The sequence below is a fragment of the Pelobates fuscus genome, chromosome 9 (assembly GCF_036172605.1).
Source record: "Pelobates fuscus isolate aPelFus1 chromosome 9, aPelFus1.pri, whole genome shotgun sequence".
Lineage (NCBI taxonomy): Eukaryota > Metazoa > Chordata > Amphibia > Anura > Pelobatidae > Pelobates > Pelobates fuscus.
The window spans coordinates 111,020,008-111,041,331 of NC_086325.1; the positions used below are offsets into that span (position 1 = coordinate 111,020,008).

Genomic DNA, 21,324 nt, shown 5'->3' on the forward strand with positions numbered 1-21,324 from the left:
AGATGATACTAAGATATGTAACAGGGTTGATGTTCCAGGAGGGATAAGCCAAATGGAAAATGATTTAGGTAAACTAGAAAAATGGTCAGAGTTGTGGCAACTGACATTTAATGTGGATAAGTGCAAGATAATGCATCTTGGACGTAAAAACCCAAGGGCAGAGTACAGAATATTTGATAGAGTCCTAACCTCAACATCTGAGGAAAGGGATTTAGGGGTGATTATTTCTGATGACTTAAAGGTAGGCAGACAATGTAATAGAGCAGCAGGAAATGCTAGCAGACTGCTTGGTTGTATAGGGAGAGGTATTAGCAGTAGAAAGAGGGAAGTGCTCATGCCATTGTACAGAACACTGGTGAGACCTCACTTGGAGTACTGTACACAGTACTGGAGACCCTATCTTCAGAAGGATATTGATACCTTAGAGAGAGTTCAAAGAAGGGCTACTAAACTGGTTCATGGATTGCAGGATAAAACTTACCAGGAAAGGTTAAAGGATCTTAACATGTATAGCTTGGAGGAAAGACGAGACAGGGGGGATATGATAGAAACATTTAAATACATAAAGGGAATCAACACAGTAAAGGAGGAGACTATATTTAAAAGAAGAAAAACTACCACAACAAGAGGACATAGTCTTAAATTAGAGGGACAAAGGTTTAAAAATAATATCAGGAAGTATTACTTTACTGAGAGGGTAGTGGATGCATGGAATAGCCTTCCAGCTGAAGTGGTAGAGGTTAACACAGTAAAGGAGTTTAAGCATGCGTGGGATAGGCATAAGGCTATCCTAACTATACGATAAGGCCAGGGACTAATGAAAGTATTTAGAAAACTGGGCAGACTAGATGGGCCGAATGGTTCTTATCTGCCGTCACATTCTATGTTTCTATGTTCTATGTTTCTAAGACTATACGCCCTTTCAAAAAACGTATCATGGAACATGTCCACTCTGTGACCTCCAATAGGGACACACCTGTGGCTAGGCATATCAGACAAAGTCATAATGATACCCCAAAGTGCATCAAATTTGCTGGTATTGAAAAAATTCAGTTAGGCAAACGAGGTGGTGATCTAGACCAGACCCTCAAAAGGAGGGAGTGCTACTGGATATTCAAGCTGGACACGTTAGCCCCCAAAGGACTAAATGAGGGCTTTACCTTTACCCCTTTCATAGACACATGATGTTCTATAATCTGTAGATATGTACATAGTTAATGTGTTGTTATGCTCTCTCTCTTTTATGTCCCCTTTCATATCGTAACTATATTATTTTGTGTATATAATGATCCTTACCCAACCAGGTACCTGTGCACTAGTAGCCGCACATATTCAGAAGCCATATGGACAGAGCTTTACAACTGGACACCCAGTGTTTACAAGTATAATGTGACCCAATCGAAGAAACCACGATTGGCTCTGTTCACATAGACTACTTCCAAACTATCCTGAGGTACATACTACCAACACTGGGATAGCACAATCCGAGATCAGACGAACTCCATTCACATACAAATAGGCCTATCATGGTCCCTACTTTTGATACGAATGGCTAATGGTCCTATTTATGCCCGTCCTCTAGTCCTATCCAGATATCACTACATGACACCGTATTACAGGTGGAGATCCACTTAGTCCCTATGAGCAACGGTGGTTATCATTCCACCCCAAAGAGGGATATATAGGATCCCACCTATACAAGATGTTCGTACCCCTCACAACGACATACTATTTCAGCGGACAGATCAGCAAGACTCACTGACTTTCTCTAGACATCCCAGATAAATATGATATCTATCACGATCGTCATATTTCCACATATAGAAAGGTGGCCGTTGATGCCAGCCTAAATAGGGAATCATCAAGAATCATATAAGCTTTATTTTGCAGCACTGTCCTCTCAATCTTCAGTTTGTCTCAGTGGGCAGACCAGCCGGGCATCAGCCGGTTGACTCTGCCCCTATTATAATCAAGGGGGCGTACCCTAGGCTAATTGAAGAATGGAAAAGTATACCGTTTCGGGCGCGAAATGGAGTGACACACCTCTGATTGTGATTGGTCATCGGACCATCCACAAGGTGCATTTAAACGCTATCTAGGCCAGTACCTGGTTCACCTTTGACAAAGGCGCTAGGTCAGCGCCGAAACGTACGTTAGGTCCGCATTTGCTTTTAAACTGTGCACGTTTGATGTGATTTAACTTTGGTCAGGGGGAAAGGGCATCAGCAACACCTAACAGTAGTTAGGACATACCTTCAAGTATGCCTTTAGAGTAGAATCTTTTTCTTTTTCAGCCCTAGTGAGAATCTACGCTTCTGCAAAGCTTGTACACTCAGCAAGGTTTCTCTAAGTGTATCCAGTGTACAATACACTTGCTTTACAAGCACAACAAGTGAGTGGAGCATTGCTACAACAGTATCTGGTTTGTCTTACAGCTATTATTTGAGCTATTTCCCTCCATCTAAGCCGAGCACGCTCAATAGGATCTCGGCAAATAGATACACTATACTGCGCACCAGCTTAATGTATGGAGGGATAGCTACACAGCTGTCACCTCTTGGATACTGTCCTCATATTTTTCGGGCTAAGGTTCAATCTACTCTTTGGAGCTCAAGGGTTACCCTGCCGCTTTGATATAGAATCTCCCTATTCTAGAGACATCTATACAGCTTAATTGGATGCAGTTTAATACCCTCTAGACTCCATTTACCGTAGTAACCTGTGTTTATCTCACAGACTATATGGTTCTCCCTACCCCCATCACTTTATTCTCCCCTTAGTGGTGACGGTGCATTTAAGTTTCATTTTCATAGTTTTGGGATCATTATTTTTATGATACCCACATTAAAGATTGTTATTATTTTTTAAGGGTTGACACCCAAGACAGAACTATTACTGCAGAACTACCCCTCTAGCGCTCCCAAGGCCATTCAAGCCGACGGATTTCGCTATTACGTCAATCCATATCTGCCAAGTGTCCCTATGTAGGGGGAACAGTCCCTATTCTGCTCTGTGTCAGTGTGTATCAGGGATCATTAGGATAGGTGTCAATCCATATCTGCCAAGTGACTCTATGTAGGGGGAACAGTCCATATTCTGCTCTGTGTCAGTGTGTATCAGGGATCATTAGGACAGGTGTCAATCCATATCTGCCAAGTGACCATATGTAAGGGGAACAGTCCCTATTCTGCTCTGTGTCAGTGTGTATCAGGGATTATTAGGATAGGTGTCAATCTATATCTGCCAAGTGACCCTATGTAGGGGGAACAGTCCCTATTCTGCTCTGTGTCAGTGTGTATCAGGGATCATTAGGATATGTGTCAATCCATATCTGCCAAGTGACCCTATGTAGGGGGAACAGTCCCTATTCTGCTCTGTGTCAGTGTGTATCAGGGATCATTAGGATAGGTGTCAATCCATATCTGCCAAGTGACCCTATGTAGGGGGAACAGTCTCTATTCTGCTCTGTGTCAGTGTGTATCAGGGTCTCTGAGGACAGGTGTCAATCCATATCTGCCAAGTGACCCTATGTAGGGGGAACAGTCCCTATTCTGCTCTGTGTCAGTGTGTATCAGGGATCATTAGGATAGGTGTCAATCCATATCTGCCAAGTGACCCTATGTAGGGGGAACAGTCCCTATTCTGCTCTGTGTCAGTGTGTATCAGGGTCTCTGAGGACAGGTGTCAATCCATATCTGCCAAGTGACCCTATGTAGGAGAAACAGTCCCTATTCTGCTCTGTGTCAGTGTGTATCAGGGTCCCTGAGGACAGTTGTCAATCCATATCTGCCAAGTGACCCTATGTAGGGGGAACAGTCCCTATTCTGCTCTGTATCAGTGTGTATCAGGGTCTCTGAGGACAGGTGTCAATCCATATGTCAAGGTGTCAATATGTCATATGTCAGGTGTCAATCCACATCCATTGTGATTTAGGAATGTTAGCTGATTTATGCCCTTTATGGATTAAAACCAGACTCTGCATCAACTGTGTAATTTTCCATGGGAGTTTTGCCATGGATCCCCCTCCGGCATGCCACAGTCCAGGTGTTAGTCCCATTGAAACAACTTTTCCATCACTATTGTGGCCAGAAAGAGTCCCTGTGGGTTTTAAAATTCGCCTGCCCATTGAAGTCAATGGCGGTTCGCCGGTTCGCGAACGTTTGCGAAAGTTTGCGTCCGCCGTTCGCAAACCGAAAATTTTGTGTTCGCGACATCACTACATACAAACACACCCTTGCATTCAAATGCAAACACTACACACAAGAACACTACTGCATCCCATACAAATACACCCCTACATGCACACACACACACACAGACAAATACAACTCTGCAAGGATGGGCAAATGGTAGATCTCCAGCTGGCATAGCATCATTAGAGTTGTACAATAGATGGGGATTTATTATTTGGCCACTTTTGTGCGACAGAAGGGTCTAAAATAATTTATTTCACCATGGCCCTTTTTACAATAGTTGGCTGGCTGTATTTATATGTTTTCTAACTCAAAGGGAGTAATTACAGTTGTGTGGAAGGAATGTTACTTTATTAAAACTATAATATGTTGCTTTCACCTATTAATGTCTCACTGAAAACCAAAGTAGCTAAGGTAGAAAAAGATAAATGTATCCAAGCTATGCTTTCAGCTATACAGTGGTGTCTGCTGTTCATCAAGACACAATGAAGTCATTTTTTTTTTTGTTCATCTGAAATAGTTAGCTCATAAAATGGATAAAAAGTGTTCAAAGTCAAGTGGATGGTGCATGATATTTATCAGTATTTATTCCACACAAGGAGACTTATGGATTTACAACACTTCTATACAATACATACTTGAAGAACAAATCAGATAAAAAAAAAGAGATGTGAATTACAAGAGTTGCCCTTTTCATAATATTATCAAACAACAAGAACATTTTGCTGTAATAAAAGTATAATAAAAGTGTTTAAAAAAAATAATACTGACATTTATAGAAACTCCAACCCAAATGTATCTATTTACCAAAAAGGACAACACATACTGATAGTGTATATAGTTTAAATAACTGGTAGTATGAAAACCTTTATGTGGAACAACTCATCATCAGCGTAAAATTGATACAGGAAGATGGATATTATCCCTTTAGCTTCTCACTGCACTCATATTGTCATATAGTCCAGATTAAGTGGCATGGCCTGTGTTTTGGTGGTATTGAGTTTGTAGTACGAGAATTTGCTGTATTCCCTTAGCGTGTCTGTTAGTGCAGATAGGGACACGTCAGGTTGTGAAATGGTGAGCAGGACTTCGTCTGCAAAGAGACTGAGCTTGTGTTCCGTCTGTCCAATGTGGACCCCTGATATCGCCGTGTTGGATCTTATGAGAGTCACTAAGGGTTCCAGCTCAAGGACGTGTAGGAGAGGAGAGAGTGGGCAAGAGTACCCTTCACAAATCCGGACTGGTCCAAGAGTATTAATGTTTTGAGAGCCTCACACATCCTATTGGCTATGAGTTTAGCAAAGATATGGGCCTAAAGTTGATTTTTTTTTCCTGGTTTGGGGAGGGTGATCACTGTGGTGGTGATCATGTCTTGGGACAGCTTGGAGTTTTGGATTGCATTGTTAAATAATTGGAGCAGGTGAGGCAAAGGTTTTTCAAAATTGTATGTAACAAATGTTTGATAGCTGTCTCGATTTCTTCCATTGTGATTGGTTCTGATAATAGCCCACTGTGAGTGCGGGATAGTGTTGGTGTTTGTATTTGCTCTAGATATGGCGTGGATTTGTGCACAGTATAGTATGGATTTGGTGTTTGTCTGTTTGTATATTATACAGTGTGCCATAGAATGTAGCAAACTCATTGCTGATAGCTGCCGGAGAAATTACTTTGGCGTCAGCCTCTGTTTGAATATATGGGATTCTGGATCTAGCTTGGATATCTTTCAGTGTGGACGCTAATTTCTTCCCTGCTCTATTTCATTGTGTGTTAGACTTAGCTTAGTCTTTTTAAGACGAAGCTAGTACAATGCGCGTGTGCTACTTGGATCTTATTTGGGGTCTGTAGGAGGCCCTTAGTGGGTTTGGATTGATTTGTCGTGTTCAAGTGTTGTAGCTTTTCTTCCCATTCCGCCAGTTTAGTAAGGGATGTCTTTTTGACATGAGCCGCCTGTTTGATAAACAGTCCCCTCACGACCGCTTTATGAGCTAGCCAAATTGTATCTATTGTCATCTCCGGTGTGTTATTCGTGGAGTAATATTGAGATATCTTGACACTGTTTGAAAGTATTGGGGGGGTTTGGAGGAGAGATTCGTTCAGTCGTCATGGCGGCTTGTTTTTAAAGGAAAATCTGTCTGATAGTGTGAGTGTAACTGGAGTAATGCCTGTTGGTCTAACTTAATTAAACAGCGTGTCTCGCCTCTGGGTACCCTGGAGCGTTGCTCTAGTGTAGGTGGGACTTATAGCGACCTAGACTGGGTCTGGGCTTACTGTGTGGCTTTGTGTTGCATGAAAGCTGGTGCCATATGGGCGCCATAGGTACTTGAGCCCCCTCGATGGAGAGAGTCTAAAACATTGCACCATGTCGATGCTTTCAGTTACTCTCCAGAAGTCAGTACAGTTAATTACGGGACCACTTGTCACTCAGCATAAGTACATTTTTAAAGTGAACTTGTATTTTTAAATGTTGAAGCATACTTTACATACTCTTATGTGTGCATATCATACCAAATGTAATATAATAATATCATGAATACCCCAGGGCTTACTGGGAAATCAGCAAAATCTAAATATACAATTCATCATAATAATTAGATATTACAAAAACAAGAGCAAATGCCCTACCTATTATAGAATGAGCCCATAGTCCCCCTGTTTTCTCACTCTCAAAGTTATTTACTAAAGTGAGAATTGCTAGGAATTCAGGATTCATTGTAAAACAAAAATGAAAATCGTGGATTTCAAATTTAAGGTCAAAATAGCTAAGTTGGAAAAAATTTATCTAAGTTACCTATGCTTCAAGTTTGGCTATTTTGGTCTAAAATGTGAAATTCACTTTGGACTTTTCAATTCACAGTGTAGTAAATAGCCCTGCTGCTGTGTGGTGAAGGACTATAAGACGAGTGAGAATATCTATAGTGACTGCCTATGCTCTATCCCCATTGCATGGAATCAGGGCCGGATTACAAGTCAATTGGGCCTGGTGCTGACAATTGTGATGGGCCTAATTACAGAATCTTACCGACAGAAAACACTAAAACAGTTATACCTTCCAAGCATCATGTATCTGGTGGAGGTGGTGTTGTAGGGAAACTCACAGATTTAGCTATCAGAAAACACATACCCTATGCTAATCTCTTGCTTACATCTTTCAAGTAAATCCATACCCTCTAACAGCAGTGTCCGGTGAAGCATGTTATTGGGAGTGTAAAAGGATGGGCTACTGATGTGAATTACATAACCAGAACCACCCAAAGGGGACAAACATGTCTTAAAAGGGGGCGTGTCTGCATGAAGAGTCACATGGTTAGCTAGCGTGAATCCACGCAGGCTACCAGCTAATCATGAAGGATGACCAACCAAGTGCATACTGTGCAGACAGCACCCTGAGATTGGCACAAATGCATCTAACAATGCCCTAGCTCTACACTTTCAAAGCACTTGCTGGTCCACTCCTCTCTTAACCTTCTTAACCCCTTAAGGATGGTGGGCGTTCTATACCGTCCTTGGGGACCCGGCTCTAAACGGCGGCGGGTGGCATAGAACACCCAAGCCATCCTATGTACTTACCCGGTCGCCGGCGATCGCAGTGTGGGGACTCACCTAGGAGCCCAGGGAGTCCCCCTTCTTCCTCTTCGGTCCCCCTGGGCCATGTGATCGCGAGGTCATTGCGAGGATCTCACGATCACATGGACGGCATAGCCGTCCATAGCAATGCCAGCAGGGGGAGTGTCTGTAATGACAGGTACTCCCCCTGCTGCCTGTAAATAGTAAAAAAAAGTTTAAGTTATAGTTTAAAATAAAATATATACTTAGATCATATATATATATTTATTATATATATGATCTAAGTATATATATATATACATACATACATACACATACACTGTCTAAGTGTATTTTAATATTAATATATATATATATAATTATTAATATATATTAATATCAAAATACATGTACAATGATATTGATTAATTATATATATAATTTTCATTATATATATATATTTATATAAAATATAACATAAATTATGTAAATACGTAAAAAAAATGAAAAAAATAAATATATAAAAAATATATATGTGTAAATTCGTTCTAACTGTATTTTAAAATTAATATATATATATATATATATTGATATCAAAATACATGTAGAACGAAATAATATAACATAAGTATATAGATGTAAAAAACAGATAAAATTTGTATCTTGTAATACAGAAGTACAGCTCAACAGCAACATACACTTTCTATCCATCTACAAGAAAAGACAGCTGATCCCCAAAGGACTAAAAATCAAAAGTATTACAAGATACAAATTGTATCTGTTTTTTACATCTACATCACTGAACTAATACGGCTACAATCTCTACTTGTACATAAGTATATAAGTGTATATCACTATATATACCTATATATAAATAAAAATCATTGAAAAAAATTATATATATATATATATACACACACGTATATTCTACGTATATATTTATGTAATCATTTTCCAGAATTAGGTAATTTTATAAATTACAATTTGCGGGACCTGCATGACAACCCAGGCCAAAAGTCCAGGGAATTTAATTTGCTAGCACTATATTTAACCTTGTAACTTTCCAAGACACCATAAAACCTGCACATTGGGGGTACTGTTTTACTTGGAAGCATTCGCTGAACACAAATATTAGTGTTTCAAAACAGTAAATTGCATTACAACGACGATATCGTCAATGAAAGTGACCTTTTTTTTCATATTTTTTACACACAAATGGCACTTACATGGACGCTATCATTGTTGTGATACATTTTACTGTTTTGAAACACTAATATTTGTGTTCAGCGAAGTCTCCCGAGTATAACAGTACCTCTCATGTACAGCTTTTATGGTGTTTATAAAAGTTACAGAGTCAAATATAAGGCTTGCGTTTCAGTTTTTTCACATTAAAATTAGCCAGGTTGCCTTTGAGACTGTATGGTAGCCCAGGAATGAAAATTACCCCCATGATGGCATACCGTTTGCAATAGTCGACAACACAAGGTATTGCAAATGGGGTATGTCCAGTCTTTTTTAGTAGCCTCTTAGTCCCAAACACAGGCCAAAATTGGCGTTCAAATTCATTTTTTGCATTTTTCACAAACAAACAAATATTAACACTAACTTTGGCCAGTGTTTTTGACCAAGTGGCTACTAAAAAAGACTGGACATACCCCATTTACAATACCTCGGGTTGTCTTCTTTTGCAAATGGTATGCCATCATGGGGGTAATTCTCATTCCTGGGCTACCATATGCTCTCAAAGGCAGCATAACCAATCTGACAAATTTCAATGAAAAGAAAAAAGTAAAATTAAGCCTTTTATTTGACACTGTAACTTTCAAAAACACCATAAAACCTCTACATGTGGGGTACTGTTATACTCAGGAGAATTCAATGAACACAAATATTAGTTTCAGAACAGTAAAATGTATCACAGCAATAATATCATCAGTGAAAGTGCCATTTGTGTGTGAAAAATGCAAAAAACTTCACTTTCACTGACAATATCATCACTGTAATATGCTTTACTGTTTGAAACAATAATATTTGTGTTCAGCGAAGTCTCCCGAGTAAAACAGTGCCCCCCATGTACAGGTTTTAGGGTGTCGTAGAAAGTTACAGGGTTAAACACAGTGCTAGCAAATTACATTTCGTGGACTTTCGGCCTAGGTTGTCAGGCATGTCCCTCAAATTGCAATCAATAAAATTACTTAATTATGTAAAAATATTACATAAATATGCACGTAGAATTTAAATATATATACATATTTATATAGAAGTCTACATGTATATTTATGAAATTATTTATGTAATTATGTATATGGACATATGTATATTTTGTATCATTTTTATTCATTTATTTATACATAGATATATATATATCATTTAATTCTAAGTGTATTTTGATATAAATATATAAGTACATATATATATATATATATCAAAATACCGTTAGAATAAAATTACATATATATAATTGTTTTTAAAATATTAAAAATTATTTTTACATTTTTTAATTTATTTTTATTTACTTATTATTTATATTTTATAATAATATATATATAATATATATATATATATATATATATATTATATATATTATATATGTACGTGTGTAATTTAATTATAAGTGTATTTTTATATTAATATGTGTATATATAAATATAAAAATACACTTAGTTTGCCATGTATATAAGATATATAGACATATATTATATATAGGTATAATACATGTATTTATATCTTATATATACATATATATTTTTTACACTGATTTCTTGTTTTAAACTTTATTTTTTATTTTACAGATGCAGGGAGACTGCCTGTAAGCACAGACAGTCCCCCTGCAGGCAGATACACAGGCACCTATTGCGGCCATGTGATCGAACGATCACATGGCCGCGGGGTCCTAATCTGCTGTGGTGAGACTGTCTGGGCAGGCAGGCAGTCCCCCCAGACCAGGTGAAACACTGATCAGGTAAGTACCCCAATACCATTATGACGGTTCAGGACCGTCATCGGTCCTCAAGGGGATGTTTCCGATGACGGTCCTGAACCGTCATCGGTCGTTAAGGGGTTAAAAGGAGGCAGAAGTTCCTGTTATACAGTCTGCAACCGAGAAAAAGTGTGTGTAGTGAGTGTAGAAGAAAGGAAACATGCCACAGTGTTAGAGAGACTGAAGCAGCAATGCATTTGCATAGTGCACAAAGTTAGTTTTACCTTAAAATTTAAAGTCCACACCAATTTTGTTCCCCTACATCCCTCTTAAGATTCCATACTTAAGCAAGAGCATGTGAAGATTTTATTTTTTAAATCAATGGGCCTATTCCATATGCATGGGCCTATAGCTGCAGCTCCATCAGCCTCCATGTTAATCCGGCCCCTCATGGAATCATTAATGTAGACATGGCACCTGACACTTTCTTTACACACATAAGTTTGAAGCATGCTGCCAACAGAAATGTATTGTTAATATTTAACCAAACTGGTAACTACTAGTTAAAGTAACATTCTAAGCACCATAGCCAATAACATAGCCATTTAGAAATAGCTTATTATCCAGAGTCTGCTGGGCACTGTTCCCAGATCCTCATTGCAGCCATGGCAGCCAGGATCTCATGCTAAGGAGCTTTCATTTGCTCTCCCGAGCTAAGCCCTTATCTCATTGGTTGAGAGTGTCAGCTGATTGCTCTCAGCCAATTGAGTTAAGTCTTGCTCAGAGCAGAGAAGTTATGGGTCTGACCCCAAGTTATAAGTTAATCCATTGTAATGATTTCACTACTCACAAGGTGGGGCATAGGCACTTCTTGCACATCCTGTAGTGGATATATTTGGAGTGTTTCTTTAAATATGAAAAACATCAGAACAAGATATGTTATAATTTTCAAAATGCAATGAAAAGAAATATTCTAAAAACAGGGTTACTTTAACCCCTTAACGCCGAACGCAGTATATTTAACGTCATACATAGTGTATTTTGATACTAATATAAGTACATATATTAGTATTAAAATACACTTAGAATGACGTTACATATATATAATATACATATATTATATATATAATAGATATATACACATATATTATATATATATATAAATACGTATAATTACAATAAAAAATAAATAAAATAATAAAATTAATAAATAAAATATTGAAACAAATTTTTATATAAATTATATATACATATGTAATTTCATTCTAACTGTATTTTGTTATTAATATATATATATTGGTAACAAAATACACTTAGAATGACATTCTAGATATATCTATCTATATATAAAATGCAAATAACCGCAAATATATATATATAGATAAATACATATAATTACATAAAAGATTACATACCTATAATAAAAGATTTAAATACCTATAAATGCCTATATATTAAAATTATACGTGTATATTTAAGAAATCTTTTATCATAATTAGGTGATTTGATTAATTAAAATTTGATTGACATACCTGACAACACAGGGAGAAAGTGCAGAGAATTTAATTCGCAAGCACTATATTTTACCCTGTAACTCTCGAAGACAACATAAAACCTGTACATGGGGGCTACTGTTTTACTCGGGAGACTTCGCTGAACTCAAATATATAAATTGGTAAATTGTATTACAATGATGATATTTTAAGTAAAATTGACGATTTATGCATTTTTTTTTTACAAACGAACTGCACTTTTATGGACTATATTATTGTTGTAATATGTTTTACTATTTTAAAACACTAATATTTGTGTTTAGTGAAGTCTCCCGAGAATAACAGTACCCCCTCTGTACAGGTTTCATGGTGTTTTGTAAAGTTAGAGAGTCACATATAAGGCTTGCATTTCATTTTTTTGACATTGAAATTTGCCAGATTGGTTATGTTGCCTTTGAGAGCGTATGGTAGCCCAGGAATGAGAATTACCCCCATGATGGCATACCATTTGCAAAAGTAGACAACCCAAGGTATTGCAAGTGGGGTATGTCCAGTCTTTCTTAGTAGCCACTTAGTCACCAACACTGGCCAAATATTCATTTTTTGCTTTTTTAACACAAAAACAAATATGAACGCTAACTTTGGCCAGTGTTTGTGACTAAGTGGCTACTAAAAAAGACTAAACATACCCCACTTTCAATACCTTTGGTTGTCTACTTTTTCAAATGGTATGCCATTATGGGAGTAATTCTCATTCCTGGGCTACCACACCGTCTCAAAGGTAACATTACCAATCTGGCTTGTTTCTATTTGAAAATGGAACATTCTATATTTGACCCTGTAACTTTCCAAAACACCATAAAACCTGTTAATGGGGGATACTGTTGTACTCGTGAGACATCGCTGATTACAAATATGTGCATTTTTGTGCAGTAAAACCTAACAGTATTATGACATTCACAGCTAAAATGCCAGACGGAAATACAAATTTAAAACAAAATCTTATTTTCTCACATTTTTTTAAATTTTTTTATTCATAATGAATTATGTTCCATATATGAATAGTTAATGATAAATTAAAGCCCTGTTTCTCCTGAACAAAATGATATATAATAAGTGTGGGTGCATATAATATGAAAGAGGGGAACTACGGGTGAACAGACATATAGCGCAAATTCTAGTTTTTGTTTACGTTTTGTTTTGATCAGAACGTGCACTATTGACTCCGTCCTGAAGAGGTTAAGTGCAGGAATCTCCTTTCCTATGTTTGAGTATGTGTTGTCTTCATTTATATGGTGTTAGTACTTATAAATGTGTAATATAAGGATATTATATAAAAGTAGTAACAGTAATATATTCTACCATATAAATCTGACTTAGAAGCTAAGCTGCATAGAGCAAAAAAAAAAAAAAAAGGTTGTTTGTGTACTCTTGTATCTGTACTGCTTTTACGGTTTAACAAAACAACTTTATTTGTGTTCTTAAATTAGACATATTGGAAGCCTTGTAGAAAAGGACAGATATCTATTGACTCATATAATGATATTATTTTTTCTGCCATTACAAATAGTCTTATTGTTGAATATTTATTTCTTATATGGCAAGGTTAACAGTTCAGTAGTTTACAGGAGCTTACATTGAAAAATAACCTTATTGTAGCAAACAGCAATATTATTATAGCAATACAGAGTGTGAAGCCAGAATTACCTATTACCATAGGGATAAGCATGTGAGTTATTTTTTTAACAAGTTCCATTTTCATCAGTCATAGTAGTCCCACTTATTCTAAATAAGCTACAGTCTTTCAGTTAAAGGGACACTCCAGTGCCAGGAAAACAAACCGTTTTCCCGGCACTGCAGGTACCCTCTCCCTCCCATGTTACTGAAGTGGTTAGAATCCCTTCAGTGACTTACCTGAGACCCTCGGCGGTGGTTTCGGGTCTGCCCATGCTCCTCCCCCACCGACGTCATCCGGCGGGGGAGACCAATCGCGCATGCGTGGCCGCCGGCGGGGGAGACCTAATGCGCATGCGCGGCAATGCATTAGACCTCTCTATAGGAAAGCATTGAAAATGCTTTCCTGTGGGGAATTGAGCAATGCTCGAGGTCCTCTAAATTAGATAAGGCTGCCAGTGTGAAGAGAGGGCTACTGCCACTCTGTTTTTCTTCTGAGCTGCCCATTCGGCTATGGTCATAAGGAGGAGGATCAGGGGCGTATAAGCCGCAAGGCAAACAAGGCATTTGCCTTGGGCGGCATTTTCCAGGGGGCGGCAAAAAAAGCCGCCCCCAAATGCCCAAGGCAAATGTCTTGTTAGCCTTGCGGCTAACAGACATGCTGGGCTGCCGGCGGGCTGCTGTCCATGCCTGAGTTTTGTCCATGTCTCCCAGCCAGTGTCCCTGGTGTCTCAGTGTCCCTAGTTTCTGTGTGTTCCCATGTCTCCCAGTGTCCCTAGTGTCTGTATGTCCATGTCTCCCAGTGTCCCTAGTGTCCCTAGTCTCCCAGTATCCCTAGTGTCTCAGTGTCCCCATGTCTCCCAGTGTCCCTAGTGTCCCTAGTCTCCCAGTATCCCTAGTGTCTCAGTGTCCCCATGTCTCCCAGTGTCGGTGTACCCATGTCTCCCAGTGTCCCCATGTCTCCTAGTGTCCCTGGGGACACAGAGGCATGCGGATACAGAGACATTGTGATGCATAGTCCCAGTGTCCCCATGTCTCACAGTGTCACCTCGTGACATGGGGACACTGGGAGACATGGGGACACATACACATGGGACACTGGGCGACATGGGGACACTGGGTGACATGGGGACACTGGGAGACAGGGAGACACTGGGAGCAATCCATCTATACAGCAGTATCAAACTAAGTAGTATTTTGAGGATTTCACAGAATTTTCTCTGTCACTCCTTGTGATTTACATCATGTGATGTCATGCATACATAATTAGTTATGCAAATTAGTAAGGCCTGTAATTTTTTTCCAAGAAAGGATGCACATACTCTTGCTTAAGTATGGAAACTTAAGAGGGATGTAGAGGAACAAAACTTGTGTGGACTAACTGAAATGAAATTAGTTAAGGTAATGCTGACTTTGGTCTCTCTAACAGTGTGCCATGTTCCCTTTCTTCTACACTCACTACATACACCTTTTCTCTGTCTCAGACTATATACCAGGAGCTTCTTCCTTCTAGTAAGAAGGTTAGGATAGAAGTGGACCAGCGAATACTAGGGGACAGTCCTTGTAAAGCATAGAGATAGCGCATCATTAGATGCATTTATGCCAAGCTCAGGAAGCTGTTGGCCAGCATGCATGATTGGCAGGCAGCCTGACATGCATTCATGCTAGACTAGACTTCCAATTCTTTGGTCAGACATGCCTCCTTTTTGGGCATGTTCGGCCCTTTCGGAAGTTCTGGTTACATGATCCGCGTCACTGGCCCGCCCTTTTACACCGCCCATTGACTTACTGCTTCACTGGACACTGCTGTTAGGGAGTATGGATTTACTTGAAAGATCGAAACATAATTTACAGAGAGATTAGCATATTTTAAGAGCATCTGAGTTTTTTTTTTATAGCTGCATCCTATGAGTTTCCCTCCGGCAACATCTTCACCAGATACATAATGCTTGAGAGGTATGTCTGTTTTAGTGTTTTTGGTCAATAAGATTCTGTACTTAGGCCCCTCATAATTGTCAGCACCAGGCCCACTGTGCTCTTAATCCAGCCCTGGTGAGGACGTGTGTCTGTCAGGCTAAGAGCATGTTGGTTTTAAAAAGGAATAGAAATTTAGATTGGGGGCAGTGCCTGAGTTTTGTAATGCCCGTGGCAGCACTAACAAAAATACACCACCGGCGATGCCTTTTGTATGAAGAGGCATAGGCCCTGTGGTGCCAATAAGGACCATCAGGTTGTTCAATGGCTGGTAAAGTCCCAGGATCAATCCACTATGATCGAGGCCTGAAAGTGTCTTGATGCAGTCTTTCCTACTGAAAAGTATTGTGGCCCCAATGCTGTTAGTATGGGGTCTCATGGTAGTCACAGACGCTTTTTCCCCTGTGCTCCTGGGTTGAAACTGCTGGGATGATCTGCCTGCCATCACTTGGTGCTTGAAGGAGTTCACTCACTCTGACAGCCTGCTACCAAATTTTGCAAAGATGCGTTCCAGTTTAGCGAGGGTGCCGCAGTGGCAGATCCTGGGGGGAGGCAATGAAAATAGATCAGCTCCTATAGGCAGAACTATCTACACCGGGCTCATTTCAATTTGCAGAGACCGAGCCCCTCCAGAGAAGAGAGTGCTGGGAGGAAGTGACTATCTAGCTGTTACTTCCTCCCAACTTATTGACCGTGCAGGCTGAGAAGACTGAAATAACTCTGAGAGAGGAGGAGGCAGGAGAAAGAGCTCTGCAGGCAGACTCCCAACCCATCAGCCTCAGCCAGCCCCAGGAATTGTGTGTATGTCAATGTGCATGTATGTTTGTCTGTATCTGTGTGTGTGTGCCAGTGTGTGTATGTATCTGTTGTGTGTGCCAATGTGTACGTATGTGTGTCTGTATCTGTGTGCCAGTATGTGTATGTGTTTATCTGTGTAGGTATGTGTGTGTATCTATGTGTGTATGTGTAGGTATATATGTGTGTATCTTTGTGTGTGCCAGTGTGTTTTTGTGTGTACGTGTGCCAGTATGTGTATGTTTTATTTGTGTGTGTGTAGCTTTATGTGTGCCAGTGTGTGTGTATATATAGGTATGTGTGCCAGTGTGTGTATGTGTAAATCTGTGTGTGCCACTGTGTATATGTGTAGGCATGTGTATCTGTAAGTGTCAGTGTGTATCTGTGTGTGCCTGTGTGTGTGTGTCTTTGTGAGTATGTGTAGGTATGTGTATCTGTGTAAACTGTGCCAGTGTGTAAACTGTATATGTGTGTAAAATGTACCAGTGTGTGTATCTGTGTGTGCCAGTGTGTGTATGTGAAGATGTGTGTATCTGTGTGCCAGTGTGTGTGTGTATCTGTGTGAGTATGTGTAGGTATGTGTGTGTGTGTATGTATCTGTGTGTAAACTGTGCCAGTGTGTAAACTGTGCATGTGTGTTTATCTGTGTGTGCCAGTGTATGTGTGTGTATGTGTAGGTACGTGTGTGTGTCTTTGTGCATTTGCCAGTGTGTGTAGATGTGTGTATCTGTGTGTGTGTTTAATTGTGTGTATGTAAAGGTGTGTGTGTAAGTGAGTATATTGTAAATGTGTGTGACAGTGCGTGTATGTGTATCTGTGTGTGCTGTTGTGCATATATGTAGGTATGTGTGTGCCTGTGTAGGTCCATGTTTGTATCCGTGTTTGTGTGCCAGTGTGTGTGTGTGTGCCAGTGTATGTGTCTGTGAATGTCATTTCATCTAATTAGAACCCCATACCTCCACTATAATCCCCTATCCCCAACACATACCCCTATGCTTCACTACAGCCCCTTAACACGCTATTTACAGTCCCAAACCCCCATTACAGCTCCTAAACCCCTACACTACAGTCCCCTTTCCCCTACATTATAGCCCCCTGTCGCCCTGCGACAGCCCCCTATATCCCCACTACAGCCCACTACAAGTGCCCCTCGTGAGATTTGGCTCTGGATCCACCCCTGGGGTGTTGGCTCTTTCAATGCTTGGTACTAAAGAACACAAGGCATCTGCCATTAGAGTGCTCCTGTGAACCTGGTTGCAGCGCCGTTGTGCTTTGAAGGTGGGGTGTGGACTGGGATCAAGCCTACCGGTCCAAAGAGGGGGCGGGTTTGGCATTAGTCCAGTAACTGGCAAGCCAGGAGAGCGGCTATCCCTTCTTATCAGGACCTGCACTAGGCCTCACTGCACTCTTCGTAGATTAGTAGGGTAAGCAAGATTTCAAACGCTCCAAGCAAGACCTTGTATGACAGGATTGCGTTAAGTATCGATCAGCTGATAAATTGGAGCCCCAAGGGGCAATAAACAAGGTAAAATTGGTGGTGGAGCTACGAGCTCCCTCAGAATGCGTCTAACTACCATGAAGATCAGGCCCCTCCCACCTAATGCCATTTTCTATACATAACAATACCTTACTAGCCTTAGCAGCTGTTGATTGACATTGTACATTGTTGACTACTTTGTTGTCTATAATAATTTGCAAATCTTACTCGTGTCTTGTTATCCCTAATTCACTACCATTTAGAGTGTAAGAGACGTATGCATTCTTTACCCCAAAGTGCATAACTTTGCATTCATCTACATAAAATTGCATCTGCCATTTGAGTGCACAATCCCTCAATCTAGCTAAATCCCTCTGCAGCGAAGTAATATCCTGTGATATGAGCAGCGAAACTTCAGAGGCATGATCTATACACCTAGATTGCTTCATTAAGCTACAGTTGATTTGTTGACTATAGTGTCCCTTTTACATTCTTTAATTGCTGCAGAACCTTGTCTTGAGTCATACAATCACATTTGCTTATCTCTTGCCATAGGTTCCTCCTTAATGTATACCGAGTAAAAATAGTTATTTAAAATGTGTTTTCCTGTTTTTTTTTTTTATGTATTTACTTGTTTGGGGGTTGGTTTTCTTCTCTTTGGCTATCACTTTCTCATTTTCTAGTTTAGCCCATCTAATCGCCTTTTTGTATGCATTATTGGCTGCCCTATATTTTACATTGTATGTCTCTGATATGTCTGATTTAAATGCTTTCAATTCCCTTTTCTTATTTTTTATTTCTTGTTTTACCTTCCCACTAAGCCACATTGGTTTTAATTTGTTTCTTTTATATTTATTACCCAAATGGTAAATACTGAGAAAGGTACTTTTCCAAATCTTTTTATGATGATATTCCATTTATCCTCAGTGATTTTTGTCACTAAATAATTTATGCCAGTCAATATGTTGTAAATACTCCCTTATCCTATTGCAATTTGCCTTTTTAAAAGTATGTGTTTTAGTATAATCCATGTGCATTTTTTTTTAGTTTATTTCAAAAGACACTATATTGTGATAACTATTTCCCAAGTGCTCCCCTAAATTGTTATGACCTGGAGAATTGTTTCTAGCTTATCTATTTTTGGTGAAAGTTTAAAATTTTACATCCAGTTTACTCCATGTTCAGTGAATTTATCATTTAGTTTTCAATTCAGTACAGTTCATTATTAAAGGAACACTACTAACACCATACCAACTACAGGGAACTGTAGTGGTTATGGTACAAGGAATATTCTGTTGTCCCCCAGTGTACTTAGTCAAACTGTTTCAGAATAGTTTGACTTATTACCTGGGGTCTTCTGGATGCAGTTTCCTGCCCCCTCTGTAGCCTGAAACTCTGAGCTAAGAGCAGCAGTTTCTGGCCTAGCTTGTTGGCTGATAGCAGTCAGCTGATGTTCTCAGTAAATGAGTTGTCCCTGCATGGCATGGTTTAGCTCAGAAAAACTAACAAAACCTCCTAGCAGGATTTTCTGTCTCTTCTCTGCATAGAGGTGGGGAGAAGCTGCTGGTAGACCCAGGTAAGAAGTCACACTGTTTTAAAACAGATTTACTATTTACAGTAGCGGGCACCAGGGCTCTGCTGGCACACTGTAGTGGTGATGGTGCTTTGATGGTGCTCTATAGTATCTACAATGGGAAACCATTGCAAGTATAAAACATTGCAATTGTTATGCCTTTTAACTTTGAAAGCATTATTTGTTTTTAGTTACCTATGCTTCTTTTGTACAAAATGTTCACTCTTGCTAATGCATATATTTTAAAGGGACAGATATAGCTAAAAAAAAATAATGCAATAAACAGTATCAATATGTAATAGACCTTCTACAGAAGTTCTTCCATGCATAAAGAGTACGTAATGCTATTAATTTAGCAACAATGTAAATTACCTGAGTAAAACAGCAAAGTCAACAATAAAGCTAAAAAATGCACTAAACAAACCTTTACATTTTCCAAAAAGTGTAGGTCACAGGTTGAAGAGTTTTAATCAATCTGTGCTGTTGAACTTTTTAACTCAGGACAGCTCCTCTTCTGGTTTAGTCTGTGTGGTTTTCTGGGATCATTATATAAACAGGAGCACTGGCAGCTTAGGGAGATTTGATAACTGAGTGTAAAAAGGAAAGGATAAACAGTATTAACCAGAGCTGTGGTGACTTCCAGTGTGCTAAACTTTACAAGCATTTTTCTCCGTGATTTGTAAATATCTGTAGTCTCCTACTATGGGTACAACAACAATTTTTCTACTGAGCAAGAGTTGTATACAGACTGACATGCCCTCATTAGTGGCATGGCATTGTAAGCATTCTAAGGTATACACACTAACAAGACTGCATTTTCTGTAATGTTATCTTCTCTCCTATAGGTCAGTGATCAGATGATCTTGCTACAGAATTGCTGGAGTGAGCTTTTGGTGTTTGACCATATCTACAGGCAAATGCAATACAGCAAGGAGAACAGTATCCTGCTAGTTACAGGTCAAGAGGTAATGTACCATAACCCTTTAGTCAAGGCCCACCTTTCTTCTTTTATAACCGGGGTAACTTTTGAAGTGATATCTGTGTCAAAGATCATCTTCTCATGAGTGTCTATATTTTAGAAATATGGATTAGGTATACAGTACAAACCTGGGGAAGTGTTTTAAGAATTGAGAAATTGCCACTGAAATCTATTCAATACACATGTTGACTCGAATTTTAGAAACCTACCAAAGAATTGTTTTTTTTGCCTTATTGACTCAATGACCAAACAAACAAGAATTAAAAATAATGCTGGGGAATTCTCATTAAATTCGTAATATAAAATCTAAGCTATACAGGATAATGGCAGATATAAGGCTATCAAGCTATCTTCTCTGCTTTAGTCTGTATTAAAAATGTTATCCCGTAATGTGAAGGAACTTAAAGGAACCTTTCAAACAAGAGTGCACCCTTTTTTCATTTTATAAAAAGTGCAGATTGTAATAAAAAGTATCACTTTCAGAAATACATACAGAGACACTTTTATAAAATATTCTTGTCATACCCTCCTGCTGTCATACTGGCATCTAGTCCTGTTAGTTCCTGTTTTTTTAGCACAGAGCATCTTTCTTGCAAAAACTTTTCACTGTGTCTGTAATGAACAGACACAAGTCTGGGCAGGGAAGATGGGGAGGCCAAAAAAAAGCATAATTAAATGCATGTATGTTTTCATTGGGGTATAT

At 39.1% G+C, this 21,324-nt stretch overlaps 1 protein-coding gene across 1 annotated transcript in view; it reads left to right on the forward strand.

Moving 5' to 3' along the window:
• NR5A1 (nuclear receptor subfamily 5 group A member 1) overlaps nucleotides 1–21,324 on the forward strand; it is a 223,024-nt gene that overhangs the window by 139,304 nt on the left and 62,396 nt on the right. Inside the window, exon 4 of the mRNA XM_063431107.1 lies at nucleotides 20,488–20,607. Within this exon, the coding sequence (XP_063287177.1) occupies nucleotides 20,488–20,607 (120 nt within the window). The remainder of the gene's footprint in view (nucleotides 1–20,487; nucleotides 20,608–21,324) is intronic.